The sequence below is a fragment of the Odocoileus virginianus genome, chromosome 26 (genome assembly GCF_023699985.2).
Source record: "Odocoileus virginianus isolate 20LAN1187 ecotype Illinois chromosome 26, Ovbor_1.2, whole genome shotgun sequence".
NCBI classification, from domain to species: Eukaryota; Metazoa; Chordata; class Mammalia; order Artiodactyla; family Cervidae; genus Odocoileus; species Odocoileus virginianus.
In genome coordinates, this window is record NC_069699.1 from 1176609 (window position 1) to 1203899 (window position 27291).

At 43.0% G+C, this 27291-nt stretch overlaps 1 protein-coding gene across 5 annotated transcripts in view; it reads left to right on the top strand.

Moving 5' to 3' along the window:
• CMC1 (C-X9-C motif containing 1) overlaps nucleotides 1-26550 on the top strand; it is an 81859-nt gene extending 55309 nt beyond the window's left edge. For 4 of the 5 annotated variants that reach the window (XM_020878340.2, XM_020878338.2, XM_020878339.2 and 1 more), the window contains exons 3-4: nucleotides 23046-23136; nucleotides 26302-26550. In XM_020878340.2, the coding sequence (XP_020733999.1) occupies nucleotides 23046-23136; nucleotides 26302-26422 (212 nt within the window). In that variant the 3' untranslated portion in view covers nucleotides 26423-26550. Of the gene's footprint in view, nucleotides 1-10025; nucleotides 10099-23045; nucleotides 23137-26301 lie in introns of those variants that run through there. The other variant, XM_070455281.1, reaches the window with a different exon arrangement.
• Nucleotides 26551-27291: the final 741 nt, after the last annotated feature.

A 27291-nucleotide genomic window follows, 5' to 3' on the forward strand; every position in this document is an offset into this window, starting at 1 on the left:
CACACACACAAGATGTCACTTTAGTCTGCCTTGCTAGTCACGGTCTCTTTCTTGAGCTTCAGCTCTAGTTAAGTTTAAATATTTTCAGTTTCCCATTGGTTTCCCCAGTGGCTTAGTGGTGAAGAATCCCATCTGCAGTGCAGGAGATACAGGAGATGTGGGTTTGATTTCTGTGTCTGGAAGATCCCCTGGAGAAGGGCATGGCAATCCATTCCAGGACTCTTGCCTGGAGAATCCCATGGACAGAGGAGCCTGGTGGGCTATGTCCAAAGGGTTGCAAAGAGTCAGACACGCCTGAGATGACTGAGCATGCATACCCCAGGTGGGTTTCCAAGATGCAGCTAGTCCATAGCATAGCATGTGCACCCCTTGTGCTTTCTGACCGCCCAGCTTCCTGCTCCCTTCTCTGGGGATGACATGCTTTGTCCAGAGCCATCTCGGACAAGGGCAGAGACCATGAGCTGCCACCGCGACTGTGACACTGACCTCCTGTCATTTTTTATATTGTCGGAGCACATTGGCTTTATAGTCATTCTCTTCTCAAATTCGTTTTTCAAATGTAATAAATGCAGAAATTTGTATTTATTCCTGAGAAATTTCACCTTTAATCAAAGGAGACCTTCGCAGGACTTGGTGATCACTGAGGAGAAGCCTGATGATGCCAGGGAAAATTTGGTTTCAGATGGTTTGCCAGAAGCAGTGAACCTGAATTCCTTAGGTCTGAGGTTGTGAGAGAACCAGGAAGATACCCAGCGTTCAGCAGAAACTTTTCAGTCTTAGGTTTCTGGTTAGATTACAACAAAACATGCATGTTTGCAAAGTATTCTTATTTTTTTTAATATATATTTTTAATTTTTTTTAATGTGGACCATTTTTAAAGTCTTTATTGAATTTGTTACAATATTTCTTCTGTTGTTTATATTTTGTTTTTTTTGGCCACGAGACAACATGGGATCTTAGCTGACCGGGAAGCAAACCCATACCCTCTAAATTGGAAGACGGAGTCTTAACCATGGGACCGCCAGGGAAGTCCCCAAAGTATTTTTATTTAACTCAAAATCTTGTTTTGAGTCCTGTAAAGTCCGTGTTCATTTTCTTCTAACATCTTCCTAAGATATTTTGCTGTGTGATTAAGTTTGAACTGTATGGATTTCAAATAAGGGAAGAGGATAATTTTTTTTTAAGAACTTATTTTGATAAGAGGTTAAAGTATGTGTGTACAAAAGTACTTATTGCCACATTGTTTTTAATAGTGAAAGTAGTGAGCAATCTAAATGTCCATACAGACATATGCCCATATATCTATATAAGTAGACTAAATAAATGCTGTTACATTTAAAATAACAAAATAATTCTAATTTTCATGAAATGAAATAAAATACTGTTGCCAACATCTTTTTACAAAATGGGTTAAAATGTAAGGTTAGTGATTTTTTTTTAAAACCTTCATGATAATCATGCACAGTGATGTAGAAAGGGCTGCTCCAGGGCCCTGTGTTCACCATAACATGATGTGTGCCTGTGAGTGGTTCCTGTCTGTGGGGTTGTTACATAAATGAATTCCATTAAAAAAGTTATAGCACTGGCACTACACTTTTCAGAGCCTTATCAAGTATTCCAGTTCCAGTTTAGTCAGTTGTGTCGGACTCTTTGCAACTGCATGGACTCCAGCACACCAGTCTTCCCTGTCTATTACCAACTCCTGGAGCTTACTCAAACTCATGTCCATCGAGTCGGTGATGCCATCCAATCATCTCATCCTCTGTTGTCCCCTTCTCCTTCTGCCTTCAATCTTTCCCAGCATCAGGGTCTTTTCCAAGGAGTTAGTTTTTCACATCAGGTGGCCAAAGTATTGGATTTTTCAGCTTCAGCATCATTCCTTCCAATGAATATTCAGGATTGATTTCCTTTAGGATTGATTGGTTTGATTTCCTTGCAGTCCAAGGGAGTCTCACGAGTCTTCTCCAACACCACAGTTCAAAAGCATCAGTTTTTCTGTGCTCAGCTTTCTTTACAGTCCAACTCTCACATCTGTACGTGACTACTGGAAAAACCGTAGCTTTGACTAGATGGACCTTTATCAGCAAAGTAATGTCTCTACTTTTTAATATGCTTTCTAAGTTGGTTATAGCTTTTCTTCCAAGGAGCAAGTGATATCAGGTGTTATGGTTACAAAAAGACATGCTTGTTTCTCACTCAAAATATACCAGAATTTCTGTAATTGCTTTATTTTCTTAGCAGATAGCTTTCTAGCATTGCAGTAAGGGAGCAAATAGAATTGGAGGATAGTATTTTCCTTTTCTGACATGAAATAAATTTCTTCCTTCTATAGTATAGGATAAGTAAACTTTCATTAACCATTTCAGATGTCAGATGGATTTAGGAGAATATTTCATAGGCTTTTACAAAGTGAGTAAAAGATAACTTGTATGGCCGCATGGCCAGTACAGAATACCAGAAGTTAACTATTAAACCCCTTGTATTTCATAAATAAGAAGAACGAGAACTCTGTATTTACAAGTTAAAAACTCATTTTAACCTGACATACTTCGTCTTATTTTTCCCATCTTGAGGAAATCTGTTTGTGTTCACTGATTTATACAACATAGAGGACTTAGGCTCTTCATGGATGCTCGTAGGGTTATGTCTATATTTATCATTCCAGACATCAACCAACACGGAAGTCGCTATTACTCAGGATACTTGTTTTATTAGAAATCAGGCTTGGGTTAATTAGCCAAATTTATTTCTTCATTCTTTTGTTACTGTGGTAGAAATTGCAGACATGTTTGTGTCATTGAGCTTTCAGAAAACCAAAGAAAAAGAATCTGTAACTCTGGAAGGAGTAGAGAATGCTATTTTCACACTTTTCTACCCTAGAAATACTGTTAGTGAATGTTTTTTCAATAGATTTATTTTAATCTGAGCTCAGTTTATGATTTTAAATCAGTTTTTATGTATTTCTTTTTTCTTGAATCTTTGCTTTCATTTTAGTGGCATCTTAAACTCTGATTTCCACAAGAGTCATGTATTGACATCAATAGCTATGCCTTCTCTCTGGTAGCTGGTGAGGGGCCAGCTGTTTTGTGTTTAGGAATCCATTGCTGGAAATTTAATCTACAGTTACTCTTTCCTCATGTCCCATTTTCCTTATATTTTTTGGATCTCTCAGGTGTAGAATTATGAACTAAAATTTTGGGGACTTCCCTGGTAGTCCAGGGATTAAGACTTTGCACTTCCACTCCTGGGGGTGTGGGTTCAATCCCTGTTTAGGGAACTAAGATCCCACATGCCTTGAGGCGTGGACAAAAAATAAGTCCAGTTCAGTTCAGTTGCTCAGTTGTGTCCGACTCTTTGCGACCCCATGGACTGCAGCACACCAGGCTTCCCTGTCCATCACCAACTCCTGGAGCTTACTCAAACTCATGTCCATCGAGTCAGTGATGCCATCCAATCATCTCATCCTCTGTTGTCCCCTTATCCTCTGCCTTCAATCTTTCCCAGCATCAGGGTCTTTTCACATGAGTCAGTTCTTTGCATCAGGTGGCCAAAGTATTAGAGTTTTCAGCTTCAGCATCAGTCCTTCCAATGAATATTCAGGACTGATTTCCTTTAGGATGGACTGGTTTGATCTCCTTGCTGTCCAAGGGACTCTCAAGAGTTTTCTCCACCACCATAGTTCAAAAGCATTAATTCTTCTGCATTCAGCTTTCTTTATAGTCCAACTCTCATATCAATACATGACTACTGGAAAAACCATAGCTTTGACTAAATGAACCTTTGTCAGCAAAGTAATGGCTCTCCTTTTTAATAAGCTGTCTAGGTTGGTCATAACTTTTCTTCCAAGCAGCAAGCTTCTTTTCATTTCATGGCTGCAATCACCATCTGCAGTGATTTTGGAGCCCCCAAAAATAAAGTCTGTCACTGTTTCTTTTGTTTTCCCATCTATTTGCCATGAAGTGATGGGACCAGATGCCATGATCTTAGTTTTCTAAATGTTGAGCTTTAAGCCAACTTTTTCACTCTCCTCTTTCACTTTCATCAAGAGGCTCTTCAGTTTTTCTTCGCTTTCTGCCATAAGGGTGGTGTCATCTGCGTATCTGAGGTTATTGATATTTCTCCTGGCAATCTTGATTCCAGCTTGTGCTTCATCCAGTCCAGCATTTCTCATGATGTACTCTGCATATAAGTTAAATAAGCAAGGCGACAACATATAGCCTTGACGTACTCCTTTCTCAATTTGGAACCAGTCTGTTGTTCCATGTCCAGTTCTAACTCTTGCTTCTTGACCTGCATACAGGTTTCTCAGGAGGCAGGTCAGGTAGTCTGGTATTCCCATCAAAGAGTAAAAATTACATTAAAAAAGAAAAAGAAACTAAAGTATTTGTATTATGCTACCATTGTGTATACAAATGATATTATTGATTCCTTATTTCAAGTTTTCCCTCCAAATTCTCAGCAGGTCCAACCTCAGCGACCCTGCGAAAAATAGCACCCACTGCCTCTACCCTCCCGTAATCCCCTTACCTCTCTCTGCTTTTTGCCTATAATTGTGGCCACATTCTGACCTGCCTTACAATGTTGTATCTCTTGTCTGTCTGGTTGTTTTGAGTAAGCTTCTTTTGAGGACAGGGAGCCAGGTTTGTTTTACTCACTTACTCCAAGTGCCTAGAGTAGGTACATATACAAATGTTAGGTATTTAACAGAAGAATGAAGTTGGAATATGTTGTTTCAGTTGTTTTCCTACTGTTGTGGAGGATAAGAATTAGCATGCACTAGGCCAGTGGCTTTCAAAATTTTTTTTCACCAGGCTGAATGTAAGAAATATACTTTAAAGTACAACCCAGTGTCTACATAAATCAGTATGCACTTTTGTATGTATGTATGTGTTTATATAGATGAAATGCATGATATCTGCTATTTCCTCTTCTCTTTCATTTTTAAAAACAAGTGTTATTTGCCATCTGCTAAATTTTCATGATCCGTTAAAGGGGTTCAGACTTGGGCAGTAGATAAATCAAGAAACATTTTTATGTAAGTAGTACCCAGTTTTTCCTTTGTCTTATGTGACTGTTTGGAAATGTTTTGTTTTCATTTCAAATTGATCTTTGAGAGTATTTTTCGGGTTTCTGTATTAGCTGCTGTTTTGAGAAACTGATTCTTACAAAAACTATGGATACATTATTTAGTAAAAATGTACTTAATTTGTAATTTGTGCGGTTCCTCTCAAGTGTGTTTTTAAAATTTGGATTCATTTCTTTTTGAAGGAGGAAGAAAGCCAGTAGTTGGGAGACAGAAATGAAACTGCAGGGTAGTGAAAAGCAGCCATTGATTAATTTTGAGATCTGAATCACTCAGGACCAAGTGGATTGGGAACAGATTGTTAGAAATCTGAATTCCTATCTCCCCCAGCTGTTCTAGGATTTAACAGGCCAGGAATTATGCATATATTCAGTTAGCTAGAATGTGAGAGATATGCCCCATGAAAAATGTAATGTGGAGAATCCTTTAAATGGTTGATTGATTACCTTTGAAACCATGTAATATTTTACACTAGAACCAGAAGACCCAGGAAATAACTCTGACATTTAAAAATATGATGATTCTTTAGTTTTAAAGTTTGTACATTTTGAGAAAGCTCTTTTTAGCTTAATGTTAGCAAAACAGCTGCTGTTTGAATTTAGTTTGTAAAACACTGAATTATTCATTTCCATAAACAAAACTTCCTTAGTAATTATTTAGCATTAATTTATTTCTCTTTATTTCAATCAACCCTGTTGACATTCTGTTTTAAAATTAAAAATATTCTTTGTGGAATCTACCAACATGACTCTGTGACAGCTACTTTCTCTACCTTCTACTGTTTCCTATGACATAAAATTTCCAAATCCTTTTTTCATTTTTATACTTAGAATATTTTATATTTTAACTTAATTTTTATTGTTTATTTTTATTATTTTAATGACAGTTACTAATAAGGTACAGGTCAGAAGTAAAATTCTTATTTAGCATTGTTTTCTGTAAAGTGGCTTCTTAAGACCAAGCCTGATGTGTTTGACTTGTTAAATTTTACCACAGTGCATGAGTATAACAAACAGTATTATATTGGATTCTGAAAATGTAAAATTATTAGAAGTATTTTAGATTCACTTCAGCGGTTGTACTCACAGACTTACTAATAGACAATTTAGTAGGAGAAGGAAGGTAAAGAGTGTAGTTTTACATTTCTTGGGACTCTTGCGTCTGTCTTTGCAAACGTGGGGGCAGTCCTTTCAGTGTCCTGCTTCCTCTCTGGCCATGGTGGACCCCTGCACCTTACAGTCTGTACACTTGCCCCCCTGGTGGCATTTGCCGCCTTGGGATGTTTGTTGTGTTTTTCCATAATTGCTGTTTAGTTTTATGTGTCATTGCTCTGCTGCTCCATGGGAAACTTCAGGAGGGCAGCAGACACACTACTTTTTAGGTTACTAAATGTCTGATAATGTCATAGAGGGTGCGATGAAGTGGTGCAGTGGTAAAGAATCTACCTGTCAAGGCAGGAGATGCAGGAGACACAGATTCGATCGCTGGGTCAGCACGATCCCCTGGAATAGGAAATGGCTGCCCACTCGAGTATTCTTGATGGGGAATCCCCTGGACAGAGAGCCTGGCGGGCTGCAGCCCGCGGGGTCGCAGAGTTGGACACAACTGAGCAGCTGAGCACACACAGTGTGCTAAAGGAGGAGCAGAATTCCCTTACTTGCATTGTGAAGTAGCGTCCCTCTGGGTGAAGCTGCCCTCTGTGCTCGGGTGCGTCTTGGCTGATGAGCCTAAAGTCAGCGAGGCTCAGCAGCCCACGCGGTGTCCACCCAGTGGAGACTCGAAGGGAACGCACACTCAGCGAAGAGTGCGTTTCGATGCCCAGGAGCATTCTCCATCCATCTCAGCCTTGTAGGACTGTGAAAAGGCTGAGGCCCGTGGAGTAGGAGGTTGAGGAGTTGGAGATGGGAACACCTCCATTGCATTCCTCTGCTTCTAGGGCGGCAATGCTAATTCGGCATCTGTAGGAGGCTTCTGCTTTAGTGGTTGTCCAGTGAGTGCTGGTAGGACCCAAGGGGGCTGCCACATGTGCGTGCTTACTCCGACCTGTCCATGAGAGGTGACACAGACCGTCAGCCTGCAGCCAGAAGCCACTGTACAGGCCTAGGTGTTTTGTATTCGTGTTTCCTCTTCATGCTGTCCTAGAAACAGAGCTAAGTGAGCTACTTAAAATTGTGAGATTTTACATAAAACAAAAATTCCAGCTTAGAAAGAAGCACGAATCCTTGGATATGGCAACGTTCTTTTCATTCCTGCAAGGCAGACAGTATCAGGGATAAAGCAGCAGCTCCACCTTTAAACAGGGGGCACGTGCACTAGCTCAGTAGTCTCTGGGCTTGCACTGTGATTCTTGTATACATGTGAAATATTTTATATTATAAATATACTAGTTTATACATGTGTACTATATAATATGTATATAATGCTTATAGTAGACAGCTATTTCTCTGAAATACATTTCAGTTATAAGAAAATCAAACAGATGGTTCAAGAACAATTGGGAAGAGTCTTCCATGAAAGTCAAGAATACTCTTTGAGTATGACATGCAAGTAGCCCAACTTCACGTCGCATAGGTAGCTTCAGATTCTGCAGGTTTGTGCAGAATGGCATAGCTTAACAAATTCTGGTTTCATGCCCCTAGTTCGGGTCTCTCAGTTACTTCTTTGGCTGTTTCTCATCAGATATGAAGTTTGGAAATCTACATTTCTAGGTTAATTTACTTAATTTTTTGGTTCTTCAAATTCTTTTCTGGGGCATAAAAATAGGTAAGACATGAGAAAAGGTGCACCTAAGGTAAGTAACACCTGTGAATGATTCAGGATATAGGAATAACCTCTATTGTGAGGTTTAAAAATAATAGATAATAAATAAATGCTTCATATATTTTATGTAAAATACATCTTTACAATAGAACATTTTACATATTATATATAATACATAATATATATAATGAGCAATATTTGGCATGCATTAAATACTCTAAATTGTATTCTTATTTTCAGTTCTAACAATTAGTACATTTAACAGTGATTTTGCTTTCTTCAATGTATTGTTTAAAATTTGAAATTTTTCTGTCATTTTCATGTGAGTTAGTTGAGTTTGCTAACAAGACAAACAATACTTCTGTTCAGTCGACCCAATGAATAATTTGACTTTCCTCTTCTCCGTCTTGGATTGGAAGGGTGCTTAGGAGTGAAAGGGGGGAAGATGTGTCTCAGGTTCTTTTTAGAAGTGTAGGTTACAAGTGTGTAAGCTTTTTGTCACTTCAGGATTCACTAGTTTTTACCCTGCTCCGTACGTCCAGCTTTTTTTGGAAGAGTCTAACAGTCATTTGGTTGTTTCTAGGTGTGTGCATGCTTTTTGGAGTGGTGATCATGGAAGGAGGATGACCTGAACAGAATTGTTTTTTTTCTTTGACTACCTTGTAAATATCTGTGCCTGAAACAAGACCCTCCAAGAGCAGTCAGTCTGTAATAAAAGCACATTGCTAACTACTTGAGCTGATAAATAGTGAAGGTTTGTTTTTAAAAAGTCAGGTTTATTTTATGTCGATTTTCTATTTGCCCTGTATAAGATATATTTAATTACTTTATTCCATCTCTGTGTTCAAATTAATCAGATTCTGACTACATATTGGTGTTCAAATTAGAATAATTCTTTAATCAACTGTGTCATCCCTGCCATGGTAGACTAGAATGGAAAAGCTACTCTTGGCATATTGAAGACGTGTGCATTTTATTTTCTATTGTAATTTAAAAGTAAAATCAGAAATATTGATTTCTACTTGACTGGAGAGATGATTTAGTTTGAATATCAGTCTGATCTTAATCAGGTGAGAATTAATTGAGTTGGAGGTATTAGATATTCAGTGATGTTAAGTGAACCATGGTCAATCTAGAGAGAAGCTTTCTTTTGTACTATGTTAGAATTATCAAACAGCCTATGCGCCACCATGTAAAATCATCTTTTCATGTTCATCTTTCTTGTCTCATTAAATGCACCACTAAATTCATTCCGTACCCAGTCTAATCTTTAAAGTAGCAAGCTAATAAACCACAATTTAATAGAAAATTAAAAGCGTAATAATTTTGTCATAAAATGCTACTGTGGTCAGAATTTTCTAGAGATATATTTTCTAGTACCTAATTTTAAAAACCAAGTGATAAAACCTGTTTTTCAGGTATACCTGGGACTTAAAAAAATTAGTTTTACTATTTTTCTAATATTCAGCACTGCAAGAATCAAGTGAACAATACAGAATGATTTTGATGTTTATTTCCAGAAATAGAGTATGTAGCATTATATTGGTCCACCACACGGCATGGGCTTTTTATTTATTTTAAGAGTGTGATAGCAATATCATAAGTGTTGTGAAAATATAAATGGTGAGATAACACCTCCATAGGACTCGCCCTTAAGTAGTAAAATTGTAAAGTCTTTAAATAACCTGCAGCCTGAACGGAAAGGATGGATTTGCCTTGTTAACTAGGGACACTACACTTATTAAATGTCTAATTAAATTTAACATCACATGTCTTCTGTTCTCTTTTTTTTTTCCTCTTTAAAACCGAGAATTGGGACCAGTTTCTGAGCAAGGGAGCACGCGTTATCAGTGTTGTGTTTCTTCCATTTTGGCAGTTGGTGTGACCGTGTTAAATTAAAAGAAAGCCAGGAGTGTGGCTTTTGATGGTGTCTTTTTACCTTGGGTTAGGGCTCCACGTGGCATTGGTGGGGTGAGAATCGTAGGATCTCTGCAGCTCTGTAATTTGTGAAAGGAATGCCCATATTTTTATTTGAGGACAGTCGGCATTTAATGAAATGAAGCCATCCAGGCAGAAGTGTCATTGAATGTGAAGAGTGGGGTGTTCTGTTGCAAGAAAGACAGGTCCCCGCCCATTGTCACATTCGGGCAGCTCCGAGGAAATGGAAGAGGATTGTTTAAAAAAAAAATAGAGAGAGATGACCTCTCACTCTGCATCAGAGCCAGACCTCCTCTCTTCGCCTCCTCCACACAAAGGTATTACTTTATTGACTTTCCTTTTTTAAAACTGCATTTTGTAAGGTTGGCACAGGGACAGACTACCACATACAATAGAAACCTGCTGCTTCCGTTCCCCCCCAGACTCCAGGTTTTCCCCTGAGACCATGCCTGTCACCCGTCCCTTTCTGGCCCCCAGCCCTTCTGTGTTGTCTGTATAGACGTGTGTGTGTGTGTGTGTGTGTGTGTGTGTATGTGTGTCCTTGCTGTTTTCACTTTGAGTCTTGGAGATCGTCCCCAATTGTGCACTTTCTTTAGTGGCCGGATAGAGCTTTGTGGTTTAGTATTTCTACTCAGGCTCTTGGTGTGACTCTGTTAGGTTAAAAGAAAGCTGGTAAGTGGCTTTGAACAGTGCCAAGGCTATTTTTTACTCACATAAAGATATTCTTTGCATCAGCTAAGAGAAGACAGGATGAGGAATGGCTCGTGATATACCATTCTCTTAATGATTCTCTACAAATGACTTTTGTTATAAGAAAGGTGCAGTCCTAGTCATTTGTGTGTTTGAATTGTCCCCCTGTGTTTGGATATGAAGAACATGACTGTCTTTTCGAATGCTGTCCCTTGAAGGGACATGCCAAGCTCTGCCGACTCCTCTTCTGGAGCAAAGCAAGGTGCTCGATACACAAGAAAAGTCGACAGACCAGCAGATTAGACAGCGGGTGAGCAGGTTTTGTCCACAGCCTGGAAACCACCTCCGGCACGGAGGAGGGAGCCATGTTCATGCTGGTTCTCACCAGGAGGAGACACAGTAGGACTGCTGCTGCCAGTGGGGTTTGATGGGAGGCGGCAGGAGCCTTAACTCTGGCTTCTTCCAGTCTTAAACCTCCCCCACGCCCCTCAGCACGCCCGCACACACACACCTACATACACAAACACCCCCCACCTCACATCACCCCCTCCCCCACAATGGAACTGGCTCCCTTGTTTGGTAAGGTGTTTTCTGTTCCCACAAGGTTTGCCCAGTGAGGTGAATTAGGACTTTCTGAATTGAGGAAGGGTCTAGGGTTTGGGTTAGTGACGTCCGAGTCCTTCCTCTCTGGCTGTTTCCACCGAGGAGTTGAGAACAAGGTCCTTTGCTGGCCCTTCCGTGAATGGTGGTGAATGGTCACCACTGGCTCACCCTTGTCCACAGAAGAGACTGTGAAGCCGCCTGCAAGGATGGGAAAGTCCAGCAAGCTGGTTTGTTGCTTGCGTTACTGGTGTTATTTACAGTGTTGATCCTGCTTCTTACCAGGGGATGTTCAGAAACATGGTGCCTTTGTTGGTTGCTCTGATGGGTGTGTGTTCATGAATAGACCTTTTAACTTTAGAGGCTCAGGCGGGGGTGGAGGGCCAAAATGTGTGGCGTGAACCAGATTGACGCACTTAGAGTTTCTCTGGCTTTGTCACTCTCCAAGTCCTCCCCGCTCACTGCTAGTGATTCTCACGGACTCTCCTGCTCAGGAAGGCTGGCGGCCTCTCTTGTGTGCGTCTCACTGGGAGATGGGGTGAGCCAGTGCTCTCCTTGGCCACAGCTTGGCTATGCTGACGTCTCCCTTTCCGATTCTGAGAGCTCTTCGGACCCCAAGCACAGAACTTAGCAGTTTCTTGTAAACTGCTTGGAAAAGTCACTTTCTAATGTGTAAAATCCTTATTTTAAATACTTAAATGTATTTTGTAGGCATTCTGGAAATGGAGGTGTGGAGCCAGAGGGCAAGGTATCTGGCATCATTTTATTTTAGATGATTGCTCAGGAGCAGAGCATCAGAGCGCTAAGCTTGTAGCTTTTTCCCCCAGAGGTAGGGACCGGAAGGACTGAGCCGTCCCACCAGCTTCCTGGGCCCAGCGGTGACCTTGTGTGTGGTGACGGGCAGTGCTCTCGGCTCCGCTGTGACCACGAGGACTTCTGCCCCGTGTGGAGAGTCTCCCGTGTTCTCACTATGAAGAGGAGTCAGTGGGATCCACAGGAGTTATGGATTTCTTCAGGAACTGAAAGGTCCGGTTCCAGGCTAGTCCTCGACACACTGTCCATCTTGGAAATACGTGATGTCACCTACTGAAAGCTCAAGTCCTTGTCTGGCAAATGAAGATGATGCTAGCGCTTATCTGTTAGGTTTTTGTAAAATTCAAGTCAGCTAATGAAGTGCTCATTGTGTCTCAGTTCAGTTCAGTCGTGTCCGACTCTTTGCGACCTGATGAACTGCAGCACGCCAGCCCTCCCTGCCCATCACCAACTCCCGTAGTCCACCCAAACCCATGTCCATTGAGTCGGTGATGCCATCCAGCCATCCCATCCTCTGTTGTCCCCTTCTCCTCCTGCCCCCAATCCCTCCCAGCATCAGGGTCTTTTCCAATGAGTCAACTCTTCTCATGAGGTGGCCAAAGTATTGGACTTTCAGCTTCAGCATCAGTCCTTCCAATGAACACCCAGGACTGATCTCCTTTAGGATGGACTGATTGGATCTCCTTGCAGTCCAAGGGACTCTCAAGAGTCTTCTCCAACACCACAGTTCAAAAGCATCAATTCTTCGGCGCTCAGCTTTCTTCACAGTACAACTCTCACATCCATACATGACCCCTGGAAAAACCATAGCCTTGACTAGACAGCCCTTTGTTGACAAAGTCATTGTGTCTGGTACATAGTAAATACCTAGTATATGTCTGTGGCCATTATTAATTTGATTTTGTTGCTGTTATTATTAACATCTTTAAATACCTTGCAAGAAAAAATTATGAAATCACATAGGAAAATGGGAAAACAAAAACTCCACCTGAAATAAAGTAATTTATTCTAATGGAGATACAGATCCTGCTGAGCAGTTGATGTATTATTAGCCTTTGTTAGAAATCATCTCTGTTCCAAGAGCTACATGCTAAGGGCTCCTGGTCAGAATCACAGTTTGTACCCATTGAACTTCATTCCAGTACATGGAGATGAGCAATCTGAGGTTCTCATCAGCAGCCTCCTGTCTCCGTCTGACCTGAAGTGCAGGGAACTAAATGTGCTCAGGGCTGCCTCTTTCAATATGGCAGCCGCTGCAGACGCGTCACTGTTTAACCTAATTAACTACAAAGACACATTCAGTTCCTCAGTTGCATTCAGCCACATTCCGAGTGCTCAGTCATCATTCATGGCTCATGGTGGCACTATGGGAAAGTACAGAGAACACCTCTGTCATTACAGAAAGTTTCACTGGACCATAGAAAGGGACATGAGCTACATTTATAATGTTAAACTGTAGTAAAGTAAAAGTCACTCAGTTGTGTCTGACTCTTTGCGACCCATGGACTATATAACCCATGGAATTCTCCAGGCCAGAATACTGGAGTGGGTAGCCTTTCCCTTCTCCTTAAACTATAGTAGCCACATGTTTTTAAATGTGACATTAGTTTTGAAAGGTAAGCTTAATTTTAATGTTATGTTTATTTAATTTATGTATTAAATAAATAGTATCTATCTTACTAGGGCTCCCCTGGTGGCTCAGACGGTAAAGCATCTGCCTGCTATGCGGGAGACCTGGGTTCAGTCCCTGGGCTGGGAAGATCCCCTGGAGGAGGGCGTGGCAGCCAAGTCCAGTATTCTTTCTTGGAGAATCCCATGGACAGAGGAGCCTGGCGGGCTACAGTCCATGGGGTCACAGAGGCAGACACGAGCGACTAAGCACAGCACAGCACATTTATCTTATTAGCATGCAGTCAATATAAAAACTGTGAAAAAGATAGTTTGTTACATTTCTCATCCTAAGATCCCACAATTCGTTTGTCTTGTCTTTGTTTTTTAAGATGTTTTTGAAGTCTCTGTTGAATTTGTTATATTGCTTCTGTTTTATGTTTTGGTCTGGCCACAAGGCATGTGGCATCTTAGCTCCCCAAACCAGCTTAATGTTGTACCACCAGGGGAATCCCTCCAGTGTGCCTTTATACTCACAGTACACGGAGATTCAGACCGGGCACGTTTCAGACCTTGCTTGGTAGCCTTGTGTGTAGGGTTTAGAGGGCTACAAACCCAAGCTGACCAAATGAAGATAATTGCTTGGTATTATTGAATTCCTTCATGCATCTGCCACTATATTATAAGCCCATTGAAGTTAGGAACCATATTTTGTATTTAATGAATACTTGATTAAAGAAATAAGTGTCCTGGAAATAAAAGCTATGTTTAATGCATCTGTAATAAGGAGCAAGGATTTTTGTTTGTTCTAATCCTCTCCCTGACCTTATGTGAATCAAAGATATTCCTAGACAGCAGAATGTCACAGAGTCTTAACATAAAAACTAACAGGTGACTTTATCTTAGCATTTGACAATCATGACCATGCCTTCTTTAGTTCATACTGTCCTAGAAAAGGTAGTCATCTGTGGATACCTTTTATTTATTAATTTTTCTATTTAAAAACCATTCAAAAAATTTTTGAAGGAACAAAGGAAGAGTGACCTTAAAATTTTAATAATAATTAAATATAGCTGTACCAGTTTTTGTCCTCTATTTCCCTGTTATGACCGTTTTACACTTGAAATGGGCAGTGTTGCCTGAACGAAACCAACTGTTCCTTGTGAGCCTGAGCACACCTGTCTCGTCAGCGCCGCACCAGGTCCCAGCACACCTCCAGTCGGCCCCCGCACCAGCGGTCCTGATTCTTCTTGTGCCTGCTTTCATAAAATACAGTGCTTTTAAAACATTGCTGGCTACTATTTTTTTTTTAAGAGACGATAGTCATCTTTTTTGCTTCTTAATTTTTAAGAATTTTAATTTTTTGACTTATAGATCTTATCCCATAAATACTTTTTCCTTGTGATTGTCTTTGTTTATAAGCCAGGCGTAAGTATTTGGGTCACATACACATTAGCATAGAAGATGGGAGAACACCACCGTGGGTCCCCACCACGTGGGATGTGCCGGTTCCTGTTACAGGAGACCAGGTGTCTCTTGTCAGACGACTGATGGGATGAGGAGGCCTTATTCCCTTTTTGTCCTGCAGAGTTTGTTGTTTACTCCTTAGTTCCTGAATTTTGAGAAGTTCATCTGGGATACTGTCATCTGAAGATACTAGTTGGTGGTTGTGTTCATAGTAGCTAATTTTGTCGTCGGCAGAATCTGGAGCTCTGCTTTCGGGTCTTAGCATGCATTTTCTGATTCATCTAATAAATGAGAATCATCTTTTTGTCAGTTTTCCTTCTTCTGCTACAGGCAGTGTAGTTAGTTCATTATGGCTGCTATCCACAAATTACACACATTTAGTGCCATAAAACAACACAGATGTGTCACATTACAGTCTGTAACTCAGAGGTGTGACAGGTCTTTCTGGGTTAATATCCACATGTTGGCAGAGCTGCATTCCCTCCTGGAAGCTCAGTGAGAGAGTCCATTTCTTTGCCTTTTTCGCTTTCTAGAAACCTATCTTAGCATGAGCTGCTTAACAAAAATAACAAACTGATGATTCATAAACAACAAAACTTCATTCTCACAGGTTTTGATGCTGGAAGCCCTAGCTCAGGCTGCTAGCTTGGTTGGTTCCTCTTCCGGGCTGCAGACCTCACTGGTGGGGAGCAGAGAGCACGCTACTCTGTCCTGACGCTTACCAAGGTGTTGCCCCATTTATGAGGATCCACCCTCCTGACCTTGTCTCATCCTAATTCCTCCTAAGTCCCCACCTCCTAATACCATCACAAGGCAGGTTAGTGGTGGGGGCGGGGGCAGTAGGGTTTCAACACGTGGATTTTGTGGGGATACAGATATCCCATTATAAGGCACCCTATTTGTTTTATTGTCTAGTGTCCTCTCTCCCATTGTTCAAGCCGCCAAGGTGACCTCTCCCCCCTGTCTCATCATCACGTCTCTCTCTCCATCTCTGCCTCCCTCTTCCCTTACTCAGGACCCTGGCGATTCCTTTGGGCCCCGCTGGATAATCCAAGATAATCTTCTTCTTTGAAGGTCAGCTGATTAGTAACTGTAATTGCCCTTAGCCATATAAACTGACACATTCATGGGGTTCAGGGAGTAGGATTTGGAAATCTTTGGGGTCTGATATTCTGCCTAACATAGTAAGGAAGTGAAAAAAAAAATCTCAGATCTTAACTGTGTTCAAGGAAAGCAAACATCAAAAAGATTCCTTTTCTGTATTGATAAACGATGATGTAATATGCGAGATGATCCAATAAGAAAACTGATAAAATAGTGGTTTATTTCACTGTTGCATCATTCTTCTAGCTGATTCCGGGCTTCCCTGGTGGCTCAGAGGTTAAAGCGTCTGCCTTCAATGCGGAAGGCCCGAGTTCGATCCTTGGGTTGGGAAGATCTCCTGGAGAAGGAAATGGCAACCCACTCCAGTGTTCTTGCCTGGAGAATCCCAGGGGATGGCGAAGCCTGGTGGGCTGCCGTCTGGGGTCGCACAGAGTCGGACACGACTGACGTGACTTGGCAGCAGCAGCAGCAGTGCTTACCCGGGCCCTCTTTACTTTTCCTTATTTTTCATGTGACTGCTGCCACACCAGTGTCTTCGACCTGCCTCAGCCCCATAGAGCCGAGGGTTTTCTGGACAGTCCACTTGGGTGTGTCACAGGCTCCTCCCAGCCCGGCGTGTCTGAAACACGTGCTGATCTTTCCCCATCACGTGCGTTCCTTTCCTGCCCTCTCTGAGACCGCAGACCGCGCCGGCTGCACGCAGCGGAGGCGTCGGCATCATCCTCGACTCCCTGCCGGTCACCCTGGGGCTTGGCGGGGTCCCGTGTCCGTCACGGTTCCCTGGCAGCAGTGCGCGCCTCTCCGGAGCCGCTCCCTGCCTTTCGCCCCTTGCCGTCTCTCGGTCTGATCACTGTGCTCGGTTCTCCCCCGTTTCCCTGTGATCCCCACCTCCGCTTCCCTCCAGCTCGTCTGGTTCTCTGCAGAAGAAAGTCTGATCGGCCGCTCTGCTGTGCGAAACCTTCGAGGGCTTCCGCTGCCTCAGGACAGAGCCCGCCGCCGAAGCTGCCTGCGGCGGAGCTGGCACACGCGCGTCCCGCTCGCCTCCCCTCCCCAAGTGGAGTGAGTGAGCCTGCTTTCAAGTACTGAAAGAATACATGGAAACAGAGCTTTAGAGTAATCAGCTAAGGCCTGTGAAAGCCTGTCCTAACTCGTTGGCTAGTGCCTGGTACACAGGAAACAGAAGTGTTAGCTATCGTTGTTACTATTATGAGGCAGGAATGTAAGTGACTTTTTTCATTTTCATTCTATTCTGATAATTTAAGAAATAAATGATATGAGATTAACATATACATACTACAGTATATAAAATAGATAATTAAAAAGGACCTACTGTGTAGCACAGGGAACTCTTCGCAATACGCTGTAGTGATCTGTGTGGGAAAAGAATCTGAAAAAGAGAGTGAGTGGGTAGAGTATGCAGATGACTGACTCACTCTGCCGCACACATGAAACTAACACAACGCTATTCATCGACTATATGCCAATATAAAGTAAAAAACTAAACAAGAAACACATAAATGAAGTATTTGCAGCTGGATCCTCTCCTAAACGATGGCATGATTTGGTGATTTCCCCTTCTGCAGTGTTTTCAGCTCACCTTTGGAAATGGAAACATTTTGAAGGCGTGAGTGCAGTTAAGAAGTCACTTCTGGTGACTGAGCCTCGTGAAAGATGAGGTGGCTTCTACGTGTTATGTTTTCCATTGAGTGATTAATTTTACGGATCTCTTGAAAAATTGTCTCTGAAATTTTGTTGTTGTCAGAATGTTTGCTGGCAGATCATTTATCCATCATTTCAAGTGCATTTCTGTTTTTATTTTTATCAAGTTCTCTATAAGGAAGCAGTTTTATGCTTAAGGTTTCCTGTTATGCAGTTGATGAAATGTTTTGAATTGAGGGTGATTTAAAAATCTGCTTGCTACAGTTCTTCAGTAAGCAAGACCTCCTAAATGTTTTCTTTTCGATTAAATTGAAGTTCCAGATTTAAAAGTGAGACTATCAAGATGGTGGTTTAGTCACAGAAATATTACACAGAACTTACATGTTAAAAATTCTAAATTACATTGGTACCTAAATACAGCTCTACTTTTTATAATGCTGGAAACAAAATAGGTACTTTATTAAGTACTTCCCTGATTGAGGAGATAAAAGTACTAGAAAGTTAGAAATAAGTGCTATGTCTAAAGATAGCTGTGTAAAAATTCATAAGCTCAGGATTGTTTAGAAAATATAAATTGTTGGAATTATAAAAGGAGTGGTTCTGGTCAGAAATGTGAAACATTGGAATTATTTCTTTTAATCTGGTATGTTTTTAAATTGCTGTCTCTCACTGAATGCTGTAGTCCTACCTGGATGACTGGATGACTGTGTCTGCAGAACTGTGTGCCGCTTGACACTGATGACGTGTGGGAGGTCAGTCTCCCTGCTCCCACGCACACTTTGCTGCTCATCTTTGGCTTAATTAGGAAACTTAGTTATGGTGGTTATTTCAATATTAAGATACATTCCAAAGTTCATAAATTAAATGAGTGAAAAGCAATGAATTCCAAACCATTGCTTTCTCTTACTGCTTTTATCTGGAGTTTCCCTAAGTCGTTTCTTATATAAACTGGAAAGTATGTATTCTTGAACTTAATTACAGTATGATTATTTTGCCCATTATCTTAGACTAAAGTTGGGAGAAGACTTTATCTCTGTTTTCCCTAGCTTCACTTGATGCAGATTTTATCATGCTCACACAATATGTTTACCTATAGTTTATTTTATATGATATTCAGTGGTTTCTTTCAGAAAAAGGAGGGTTTACAAAGTAAGGATTTCATGTTCTTGACATTTTAAAGAAAAAAAGTCTTGAATGCTGTTTTTAAGCCTAAACTTCTTTAAAGTTTGGAATAACTTTTAATCATCTCTCTACTCTCACTCTTTACTGATATTTATTTGCATTACATTAAGGTATATGTAAGTGAATGACAGTTCATTTTTGTAGTGGTTAAAGGTGAATATTTATTTACAGGTGTACAAACACTTTAACACTTATTATTGAGAGACAGAAGTGATTTAAATTGGGCTGTTTCAGAATACCATTGTAGCGACATCACCATCATATGAATGTTTGCTAATGTGGTTTGAAAGAAGGATCCTCATTAAAATCTTGTTGCTAAACAAGTGACAGAAACCTTATAAACAGCTTGAGGCTTCGGGCCAGTCACAGTTACTCCTGAAGAGATCTGGACAAGTGTGAAAATGCAGAGACTGTGCCTTTATGGCCGTCAGAACACACACATGCTATCTGGAGCCACTTCCCTACTTGAGGACATTTTGAGTCACGTTAGGGAAAACAGATCTTAACATAAGTCAGTGCCTGAGCATTCGGTTGTGGATTTGTCAAGTGTCAGAGTACTGAGTGTTAAATTCAGAAAGTATACTGTTGGTAAGAGCCCTTGCATTCATGTTTTCTGGAAAGGGACTGGGGTTTGGCCAACTCCCACACGTTTACGAGGGACTGTGGACTCCATCGTCTGAGTGAGCCAGCCCAGGTCCCCGAGTGACAGTGGGCTGCGAGGAGCAAACCCATGGCCCGTCACCATCGCTGAACATTCATCACCTCTGGATCAATTTTGTGTTCACACTCCTTTTGAGGGTAGCTCATGCTTTAATTCTTGCTTAGGATCATAACCCTTGCCTATGGAAAGGCAGGTCTTACCATCAGGCTGTGTGGAGAGCAGTTAATGTGTAAGGATGCTCATGACTTCCAGAGTGCAGGTTGGTGGACTTTCATGGGCTTGCTGCCTCCCTTCAGGACCTCCAATGAGAATGAACTGATCTTGCATTTACTTTGCCTTTTCTTTAAAAAAGAAATGTTTTTTTTTTTCCCTTTAAAAAAAACCCAATTTTGCTTATTTCTCTTTGGCCTGCTGGGCCTTTGTTGCTGTGGAGAGCGGGGCTCCTCTCTAGTCGCAGGCTTCTCACTGCGGTGGCCTCTCTTGTTGCGGAGCACGGGCTCTAGGGCGCACGGGCTTCGGTAGCGGTGGCTCCAGGCTCTAGAGCACAGGCCCCGGAGTCGTGTTGCACAAGGCTTAGTCATGCATGTGAGGTCCTCCCGGCTCAAGCATCGAAGCCGTGCCTCCTGCCCTGGCAGGCCGGTTTCTTTTCCCCTGAGTCACCAGGAAGCCTCTGCTTTGCCTTGTTGGGTTGCAGAGGACACAGGAGGGCCCCTTCGCCCTGATTCAGCCACATGCCCAGCTCGTTGGCGCAGAGGCCACAAGAGCGCGCGTTGGTGAGTGTGACGGACGCCTGGTTCAGTTCAGGACGCAGAGTGAACGGCGGCAGTCCTGAGCCTGGTGAGCCAGTTCCCGGAGCCTGTGACCTGCACTGGAGCACCCCTGCCCCGCGGCTGTGACCAGACATGCCCTGAAGGCCCCTCCCGCACCTGCAGGCCTGGTTTCCGCCCGCCGCACCCCACAGACTGCGCTGATGCTGCAGACAGACAGCCGTCCGCGCCCTAGGCCTCTGGGTCCGGCAGAGCCCCTCGAAGTTCTCGTGCGTTTACAAATCTCAGTCGTTTTCAGTTTGCCTGTGGTTTAAAGCCCCTTTGGTTACACGTTACATGTCTTCATGGGGACTCCTGAAGTTACCTGCTTGTCTTAAGATGATTGTAAATCATATTCCTTAGTAGCTCGGAGGGTAAGAAGAGAATCCTGATAATTCGATACTAAATGATGATACAAGCTTCTTGGTGTCGTACTTTAAAGTCTGACATGGACGTGGCTGGTTACAGCCGGGAGGTGGCCGAGGCTGGGACTAGAGACCACCCGGGAGGGGAGAGACGGAGACAGCTGGGGAGAGTCGCTGCTAGAGCAGGGGCGCCCCGCACCCTGTCTCCAGGAGGGGCTGAGGGGCAAGCTGGTCCCTCCCAGCGCAGACTGGCTTGAGCAGCAGGCCCGCTGTGGCTGGACTCCGGCACCAGGGTTCTCTGGGTTGGGGTTCCTGAGAAGGCAGGCTCCTGAGGGGGCCAGTATGATTTGAAGGGCAAACTGCCAGAATGGAAATGTGATAGAAAGCCATTTGGATTCTGGGGCACTTCAGAGTTACTCGGGAATGGGATGGGAGCCCTGGGATCAAAGTAAAGGACCATGGCAGGTTGTCTGAAGGGGTTGAAGGATGCCATCAGAAGTCATAGAAACTCAGCCCCAGGAGGGCTGGTGTCTGATACAACCCCTTTAGTCTTCCTGCACATTTCTTCTGCAATATACTCCTTTATTAAAAAAACAAAAAATTGGGAGTATAGTTGATTTATAGTGTGTTAATTTCTGCTGTACAATGAAGTGACTCCGTTTTATATATATATAAGTTTATGGGTGTATATATATGTGTGTTTGTGTGTATGTGTGTGTGTGTGTGTGTGTGTGTGTATGTTTATGAGTTTCCCTGGTGGCTCAGTGGTGAAGAACCTGCCTGCAATGCAAGAGACACAGGAGACGTGTGTTCGATCCCTGGGTCGGGAAGATCCCCTGGAGGAGGGTATGGCAACCCACTTCAGTATTCTTGCCTGGAGAATCCCAGGGGCAGAGGAGCCTGGCGGGCTACAGTCCATGGGGTTGCAAAGAGTCAGACACGACTGAAGTGACTGAGCACACACACACGTGTGTGTATGTGTGTGTATATGTGCGTGTATCCTTTTAAAATACTCTTTTCATGATGGTTTGTCACAGGACATTGACCATAGCTGCCTGTGTTGCACAGCGGGACCTTGTCCGTCCGTGGAGTACATGCTTCCTCTCTGTAGACAGACCTTGGACATGCTGTGGGTTTGTTTCCAGACCAGTGCAAACACTCAGTATCACAGCAGAGCGAGTCATGCCGTCTTTGGCTTCCTGGCGCATATAAAAGTTACACCCACACTGCATTGTAGTCTACGAAGTGTGCAGCAGCATTACGTCTAAAAAACTCTGTACATGCCTTCAGTGAGGATACTTTATTGCTGAAAAATGCTAACGCTCCTCTGAGCCCTGATCCTTGAGTGACTTGTAATCTTTTTGCAGAAAGAGGGTCTTGCCTTGATGTTGGTGGCTGCTGACTGACCAGGGTGGGGTTGCTGAAGGTTGAGGTGGGTTTCTTAGAATAAGACAGCAATAATAAAGTTTGCTGCATAGGACTCCTCCTTTTAGGAATGATTTCTCTTCTGCCTGCAGTGTGCCAGTTGGTGGCATTTGATTCAGTTGGAGAACTTTCAAAATTGGAGTCAGTCCTCTCAAACCCTGCTGCTGCTGCTTTATCAACTAAGTTTATGTAATATTCTAGACACTCTGTTGTCATTTCAGCAGAAACACTCTGTTGTCATTTCAGCAGGGTTGATAGCATCCTCACCAGGAATAGACTCCATTTCAGGACACCGCCGTCTTTGTTCATTCTTAAGAAGCAGCTTCTCGGGTCAGGTGTGATCCGGAGGCGGAGCAGTCCATCCCATCTTTCAGCCCCACTTCTAACTCTAGCTCTCCTGCTGTTTTCTCCGCGTCTGCAGTTACAGTAGGCACATCAGAGGTCACTGACCACAGGCCACCATGACAAGTATAATACTGAAGGAGTTTAAAACACTGCAAGAATTGCCAGCATATGATGCAGAGACATGAAGTGAACAAATGCTGCTGGAAAAATGATGCCGGTAGACTTGCTTGGTGGAGGGTGCTGCAAACCTTCCATTTGTGAAAAATGCCGTCTCTGCAAAGCAGTAAAATGAAGTTATGTCTGAGTTAGAAATCCTGCTTCGTCTCTGCATTCCACGTGTCACTATGAAGCCAACTCCTTCTTTACCTCAGGGGTCCCGTCCCTCCTTTCAGATCCACCACCTTTTATTCACGTTCACGTCTTTGTGGACAAGCACAGTCTAGGCCATAGATGTTACATGAACGAAGATTTTAGAGCTGTTTAAAATTATAGAGATGTAATTACAGATCATCTTTTCTCTTCCAAATTTTTTATTTCAGATTTCACTAAGTGTTGCAAGGACTCTGGAGTCCTTATGGTAGTAAAATGCCGGAAGGAAAACTCTGCACTGAAAGACTGTCTCACCTCTTAGTAAGTAGTTACCGTGGTATTTGTGTTCCTGCGTGTATGTGTGTGTAATGTGTGGGAGGTAAGAGTGTGTTATTTAACTCACTACATGTCATATATTCTGTATTTCTCCCCCACCAGATTCATCATATTGTTGGCTGAGTCTAAAATTTTAATTTTAATTTTAAAATTAAAAATTTTAATGCTTCTAAGACAAGTGATACAACATATTTATGAAGGGTCTTTTCAAGTTATGTGTGTTTGTCAGCATTTTATCTGATTTAAATATTAGGTCAGCCACAAAAATACATGATTTTTCATAGGATTTAATAAAATGCCTTTTCATGAACTGGTTGATCTATCGAATATATTATGCTTATGTTCATCCTTTAATGAAAAGGTAATTTTACCAGCCTTAGGATCTTTTGGATGAATATAATTTAACTTCTAGGAGAGTTGTAATAAATCAAATGAAGGAAACAAAGGTATATTTAGATTTCTGAAGTTAAATTACTTTAAAAAATAGTTCTTAAATGTGTTCACTGATACTTCATTGTAGTTTGTTGAGTCTTAAAGTAAAAATGTGTGGAGTTCTTTGAATGCAGGTGCTTTCTGCTCATCTCCCCAGATTTCATCATCACTCACATTACTGACAGGTAGCGTGGCGGATGCAGTGCTTTCGTGAGTAGGTAGCTGACAGTTGTCTGTGACACCAGACAACTGTGAGGTCAGATCAGATCAGTACCTTCTGTACTCCGCTCGCCTGGCCTGCCAGCATCTATGTTAGCTACTTCTTAGATGATTACATAAAAAGAAAGTGGTGATTATCAGGATCTTAAAGTGTTTTCTTTTTTGATAACAAATAATGGACACATGGATTTACACCTTCTTTTGGAATACTGATTGTCTGCATTTATAAATAAGGAAACACACTACAAGTCCACGTCTTTTCTCAAGTTAATAATAAATAAAAACAATTCTAACAGCTGCTCTTTCTTGTGAGCCCAGACCTGCCCTGAGCATGTAACTAGAGAAATAAGAGTTCTGGTCCCTGGAGCTCCCAGGAGATCCTGGATGAATATGGACCTCTTGCCTCTGTGTGACTGGATTTGTTGAATTCCCTGTGCGCCTGATTAGTGGCTTCTGACACCTCAGTTTCTGTCTGCATTGTGCCTGTTACTCTTAGTTGGGACAGCGCGGCCCTGAAGCTGGGAGCAGGACTGGGGGCAGGGCGGCAGGCTGGTCCCCGGGCCCCCCGGGTTTAGCTCTCCCGGGCCCTGGGCAGGCCCTCGCTGTCCAGCAGGGTGATTATTCCACGCGTGGGAACACATCTCTCCAGCGCTGGGCATGTAGAGGGTCCTGATACCAGGTGCTCGGTAGATGCTGGCTCTTGTTAAAAGTTCGTCTGTGTTATTTTCAGCTTCTGTCATGTGAGCATTAATCATTGGAGTATCCCGCCATCTCTAGCCCTTGAGAGGGGAAGAGAGGTCCTAGACCCTCCGGGGGGCTGGGGGTTTGGGGGAGGCTCCCGCTGCTGAGAAGAGAGAGGAGCCGCGGGGAGACCGAGGGGAGGGATGGACACTGTGGGAAGGGAGTGAGAGCTGCTGAGGAAGAATTCTGCTTCAGCACCAGCCTCCACCAGGTGGCTCAGTGGGAAAGAACCCGTCTGCCAGTGAGATGCGGGTCTGACCCCTGGGTCAGAAAGATACCCTGGAGGAGGAAATGGCAACCCACTCCAGTGTTCTTGCCTGGAGAATCCCTTGGACAGAGGAGCCTGGAAGGCTGTGGTCCATAGGGTCACCGAGAGTCAGATACGATTAAAACGACTTAGCACTAGCACTACAAGTCTCAACATACTTGAAGAAATACTGTTTCTTCATCTTTGCACAAGAGGTGGCTTTGTTGTATCTACTGTGGACATTTTGTGGGTGGACCTACTACCCTCTTGCATCTCTGCCCAGTGACACAGGAGGCATTGATGCTTTCTGTTCTTTTATTTCTCCCTGTCTCATCTCACTCATCCCTCAGTGACCATGTCTGGCTTCTGCCCTCACCCCTGGAACTGTGTTTCTAAAGGTTCCACCAAGTGTCTTTTACATTCTTTCTGTTACTAGACCCCCTTTCACCCTGTCTCCCCACCGTCTCTGCCTACTTCTTCACCTTTTCCTCCTTAACCTCTTCCTGAAAGCTACTTGCCTGGGTTCTCCTCTCCATCTTTGATCTGAGAAAGCTCAGTCTGCACCCGTGGAATTCAGTGCTTCCTGGGGCTCATGGCATTTCTCTGCTTCCTCCTGCAGGTCCCATACTGAACTCAGCTCCTTGTCAATTCTGATCATCTAGGATCCAGGATCTTCCTGATTGCATTTCCCCAGTCTCTCCCAGCTGCACTGCATCCTTTTCACCAGAAAGCTGACTTCTTTAGATCATAAGGCCTTGTCATTTCCTGTCTGGATTATTGTAGTAGTTTATTTATTGGGCGTTCGGCCTCTAACCTTGCTGTCCCCTGGCCCCCCTTGGCCTGTGTGTGCTCCACAGGCCACACACACTCCACACGGTGAGATTCATCCAAGGCCCTGAGCTGATCTCCCAGCCACTCTGTTAACAGTGCCCGTCTAGGGCAGATTGGGCCTCTCATGAGGCAGGAATGGATGCCATGATGTGGCCCTGGCCTTTCCAGCTGCATCTCAGGCCCTTTCTCCAGCCCATGACCTGCTGTCGTGGTACCAGCTACATGTAGTTCTCCACATAGCTCAGTTTCCCTCATCTGTGGGTTCTTCCTCGTGGGCCTTCTATGGGGATTTGTTGGTCCTCCAAAATGCAGCTCACACGTCTCCCCGCCAGCTCCCCATTCTCCTCTTCACCCCGTCTCTCCCTGGTGCCGTGGGCCACACGCGTGCTGTGTGCATGTCATTGTGACGTTTGCTCACACTGGCCCCTGAGGACGTGGCCCTGCTCCCCACTGCCCTATCCTGGGACATTGCTATTCAAGAAAGAACTGTTAAGGTTTTTTGTTTTTTCCTTTCATTTGGTAGCCTCATCTTTATAATGAATTTATGACTATTCCTAAAAAACCTACTTGTAAAGATTGTGCTTGATGAACTGGATGTCTGAATTTATTATTAAATCAGGCTTTTATTACATGCTTGCAAAATGATTTGCTTTAAAACATTTTTGTTTTCCTTCTCGAAGCTATAAAGATCCAGCCTTTTATGAAGAATGCAAAATGGAATACCTGAAGGAAAGGGAGGAATTCAGAAGAACTGGAATTCCTACCAAGAAAAGGCTACAGAAGCTTCCCACAAGTATGTAGGCAAATATTCAAGATGATGCTCATGGAAATCAGTTACCTGAAATAATGGACTCAGGGAAGTGTGTTTCCTTTATCCTTAATTATGGAAATAACTTTATTTGAAATAAAGATTTTTTTTTAACCTCCAAGTTATTGACTGATAAGAGTAAGCAGGGAACTGGGACATTGTTTGCCTGGTCATAATGGATTTTAAATAGATGGTCTCACAACTATAGTTCTCTAACAGTGACACTGAATTTTAGGTTGCCACACGAATATTATCTGTCAATATATGGACTAATCATGGAGCCAGAAGTGAGCAAAGGTTGGGAGCAGGAGTGGACAGTCTGCAGAGGAGTTAGTAACTGCGCAGTGTCGCAGGGTGGTCATGAGCCTGGCTTGACCGTTTCATTAATAACTAAGCAGCTGTGGATGTGAGTGGTCTCCATAGTTACAGAGACTGTGGATGTGGGGACTAACTGTGTGTTGCAGGAAGTGGAGTATGCAGCACAGTGTCTCAGGCGAGGTAAGTGCGCTTCAGTGCCTGTCAGTAGTGAAGGCTTATTTGGAAACATAGACAAGTGCTTATACATCAGTTAGTTTTACTTACTTTTTTTTTTTAAAATTTACTTGGCTGCATCAGGTCTCAGTTGCAGTGTGGGCCCTTCCATTGTGGCACACGCTGTCTAGTAGTGGTGCCTGGGCTCAGCAGCTGCCGTACTCAGGCTGAGTTGCCCTGTGCCGTGTGGGATCCTAGTACCCTGAGCAGGCATCATACCCCTGTCCCAGGCAGGGAGGGTTCTAACCAGTGGGCCAGCAGGGAAGTCCCTGCTTACATCTTCAATAGGAAATTTCCTAAAGTGTATTAACACTCCATGACCTGTTAATTC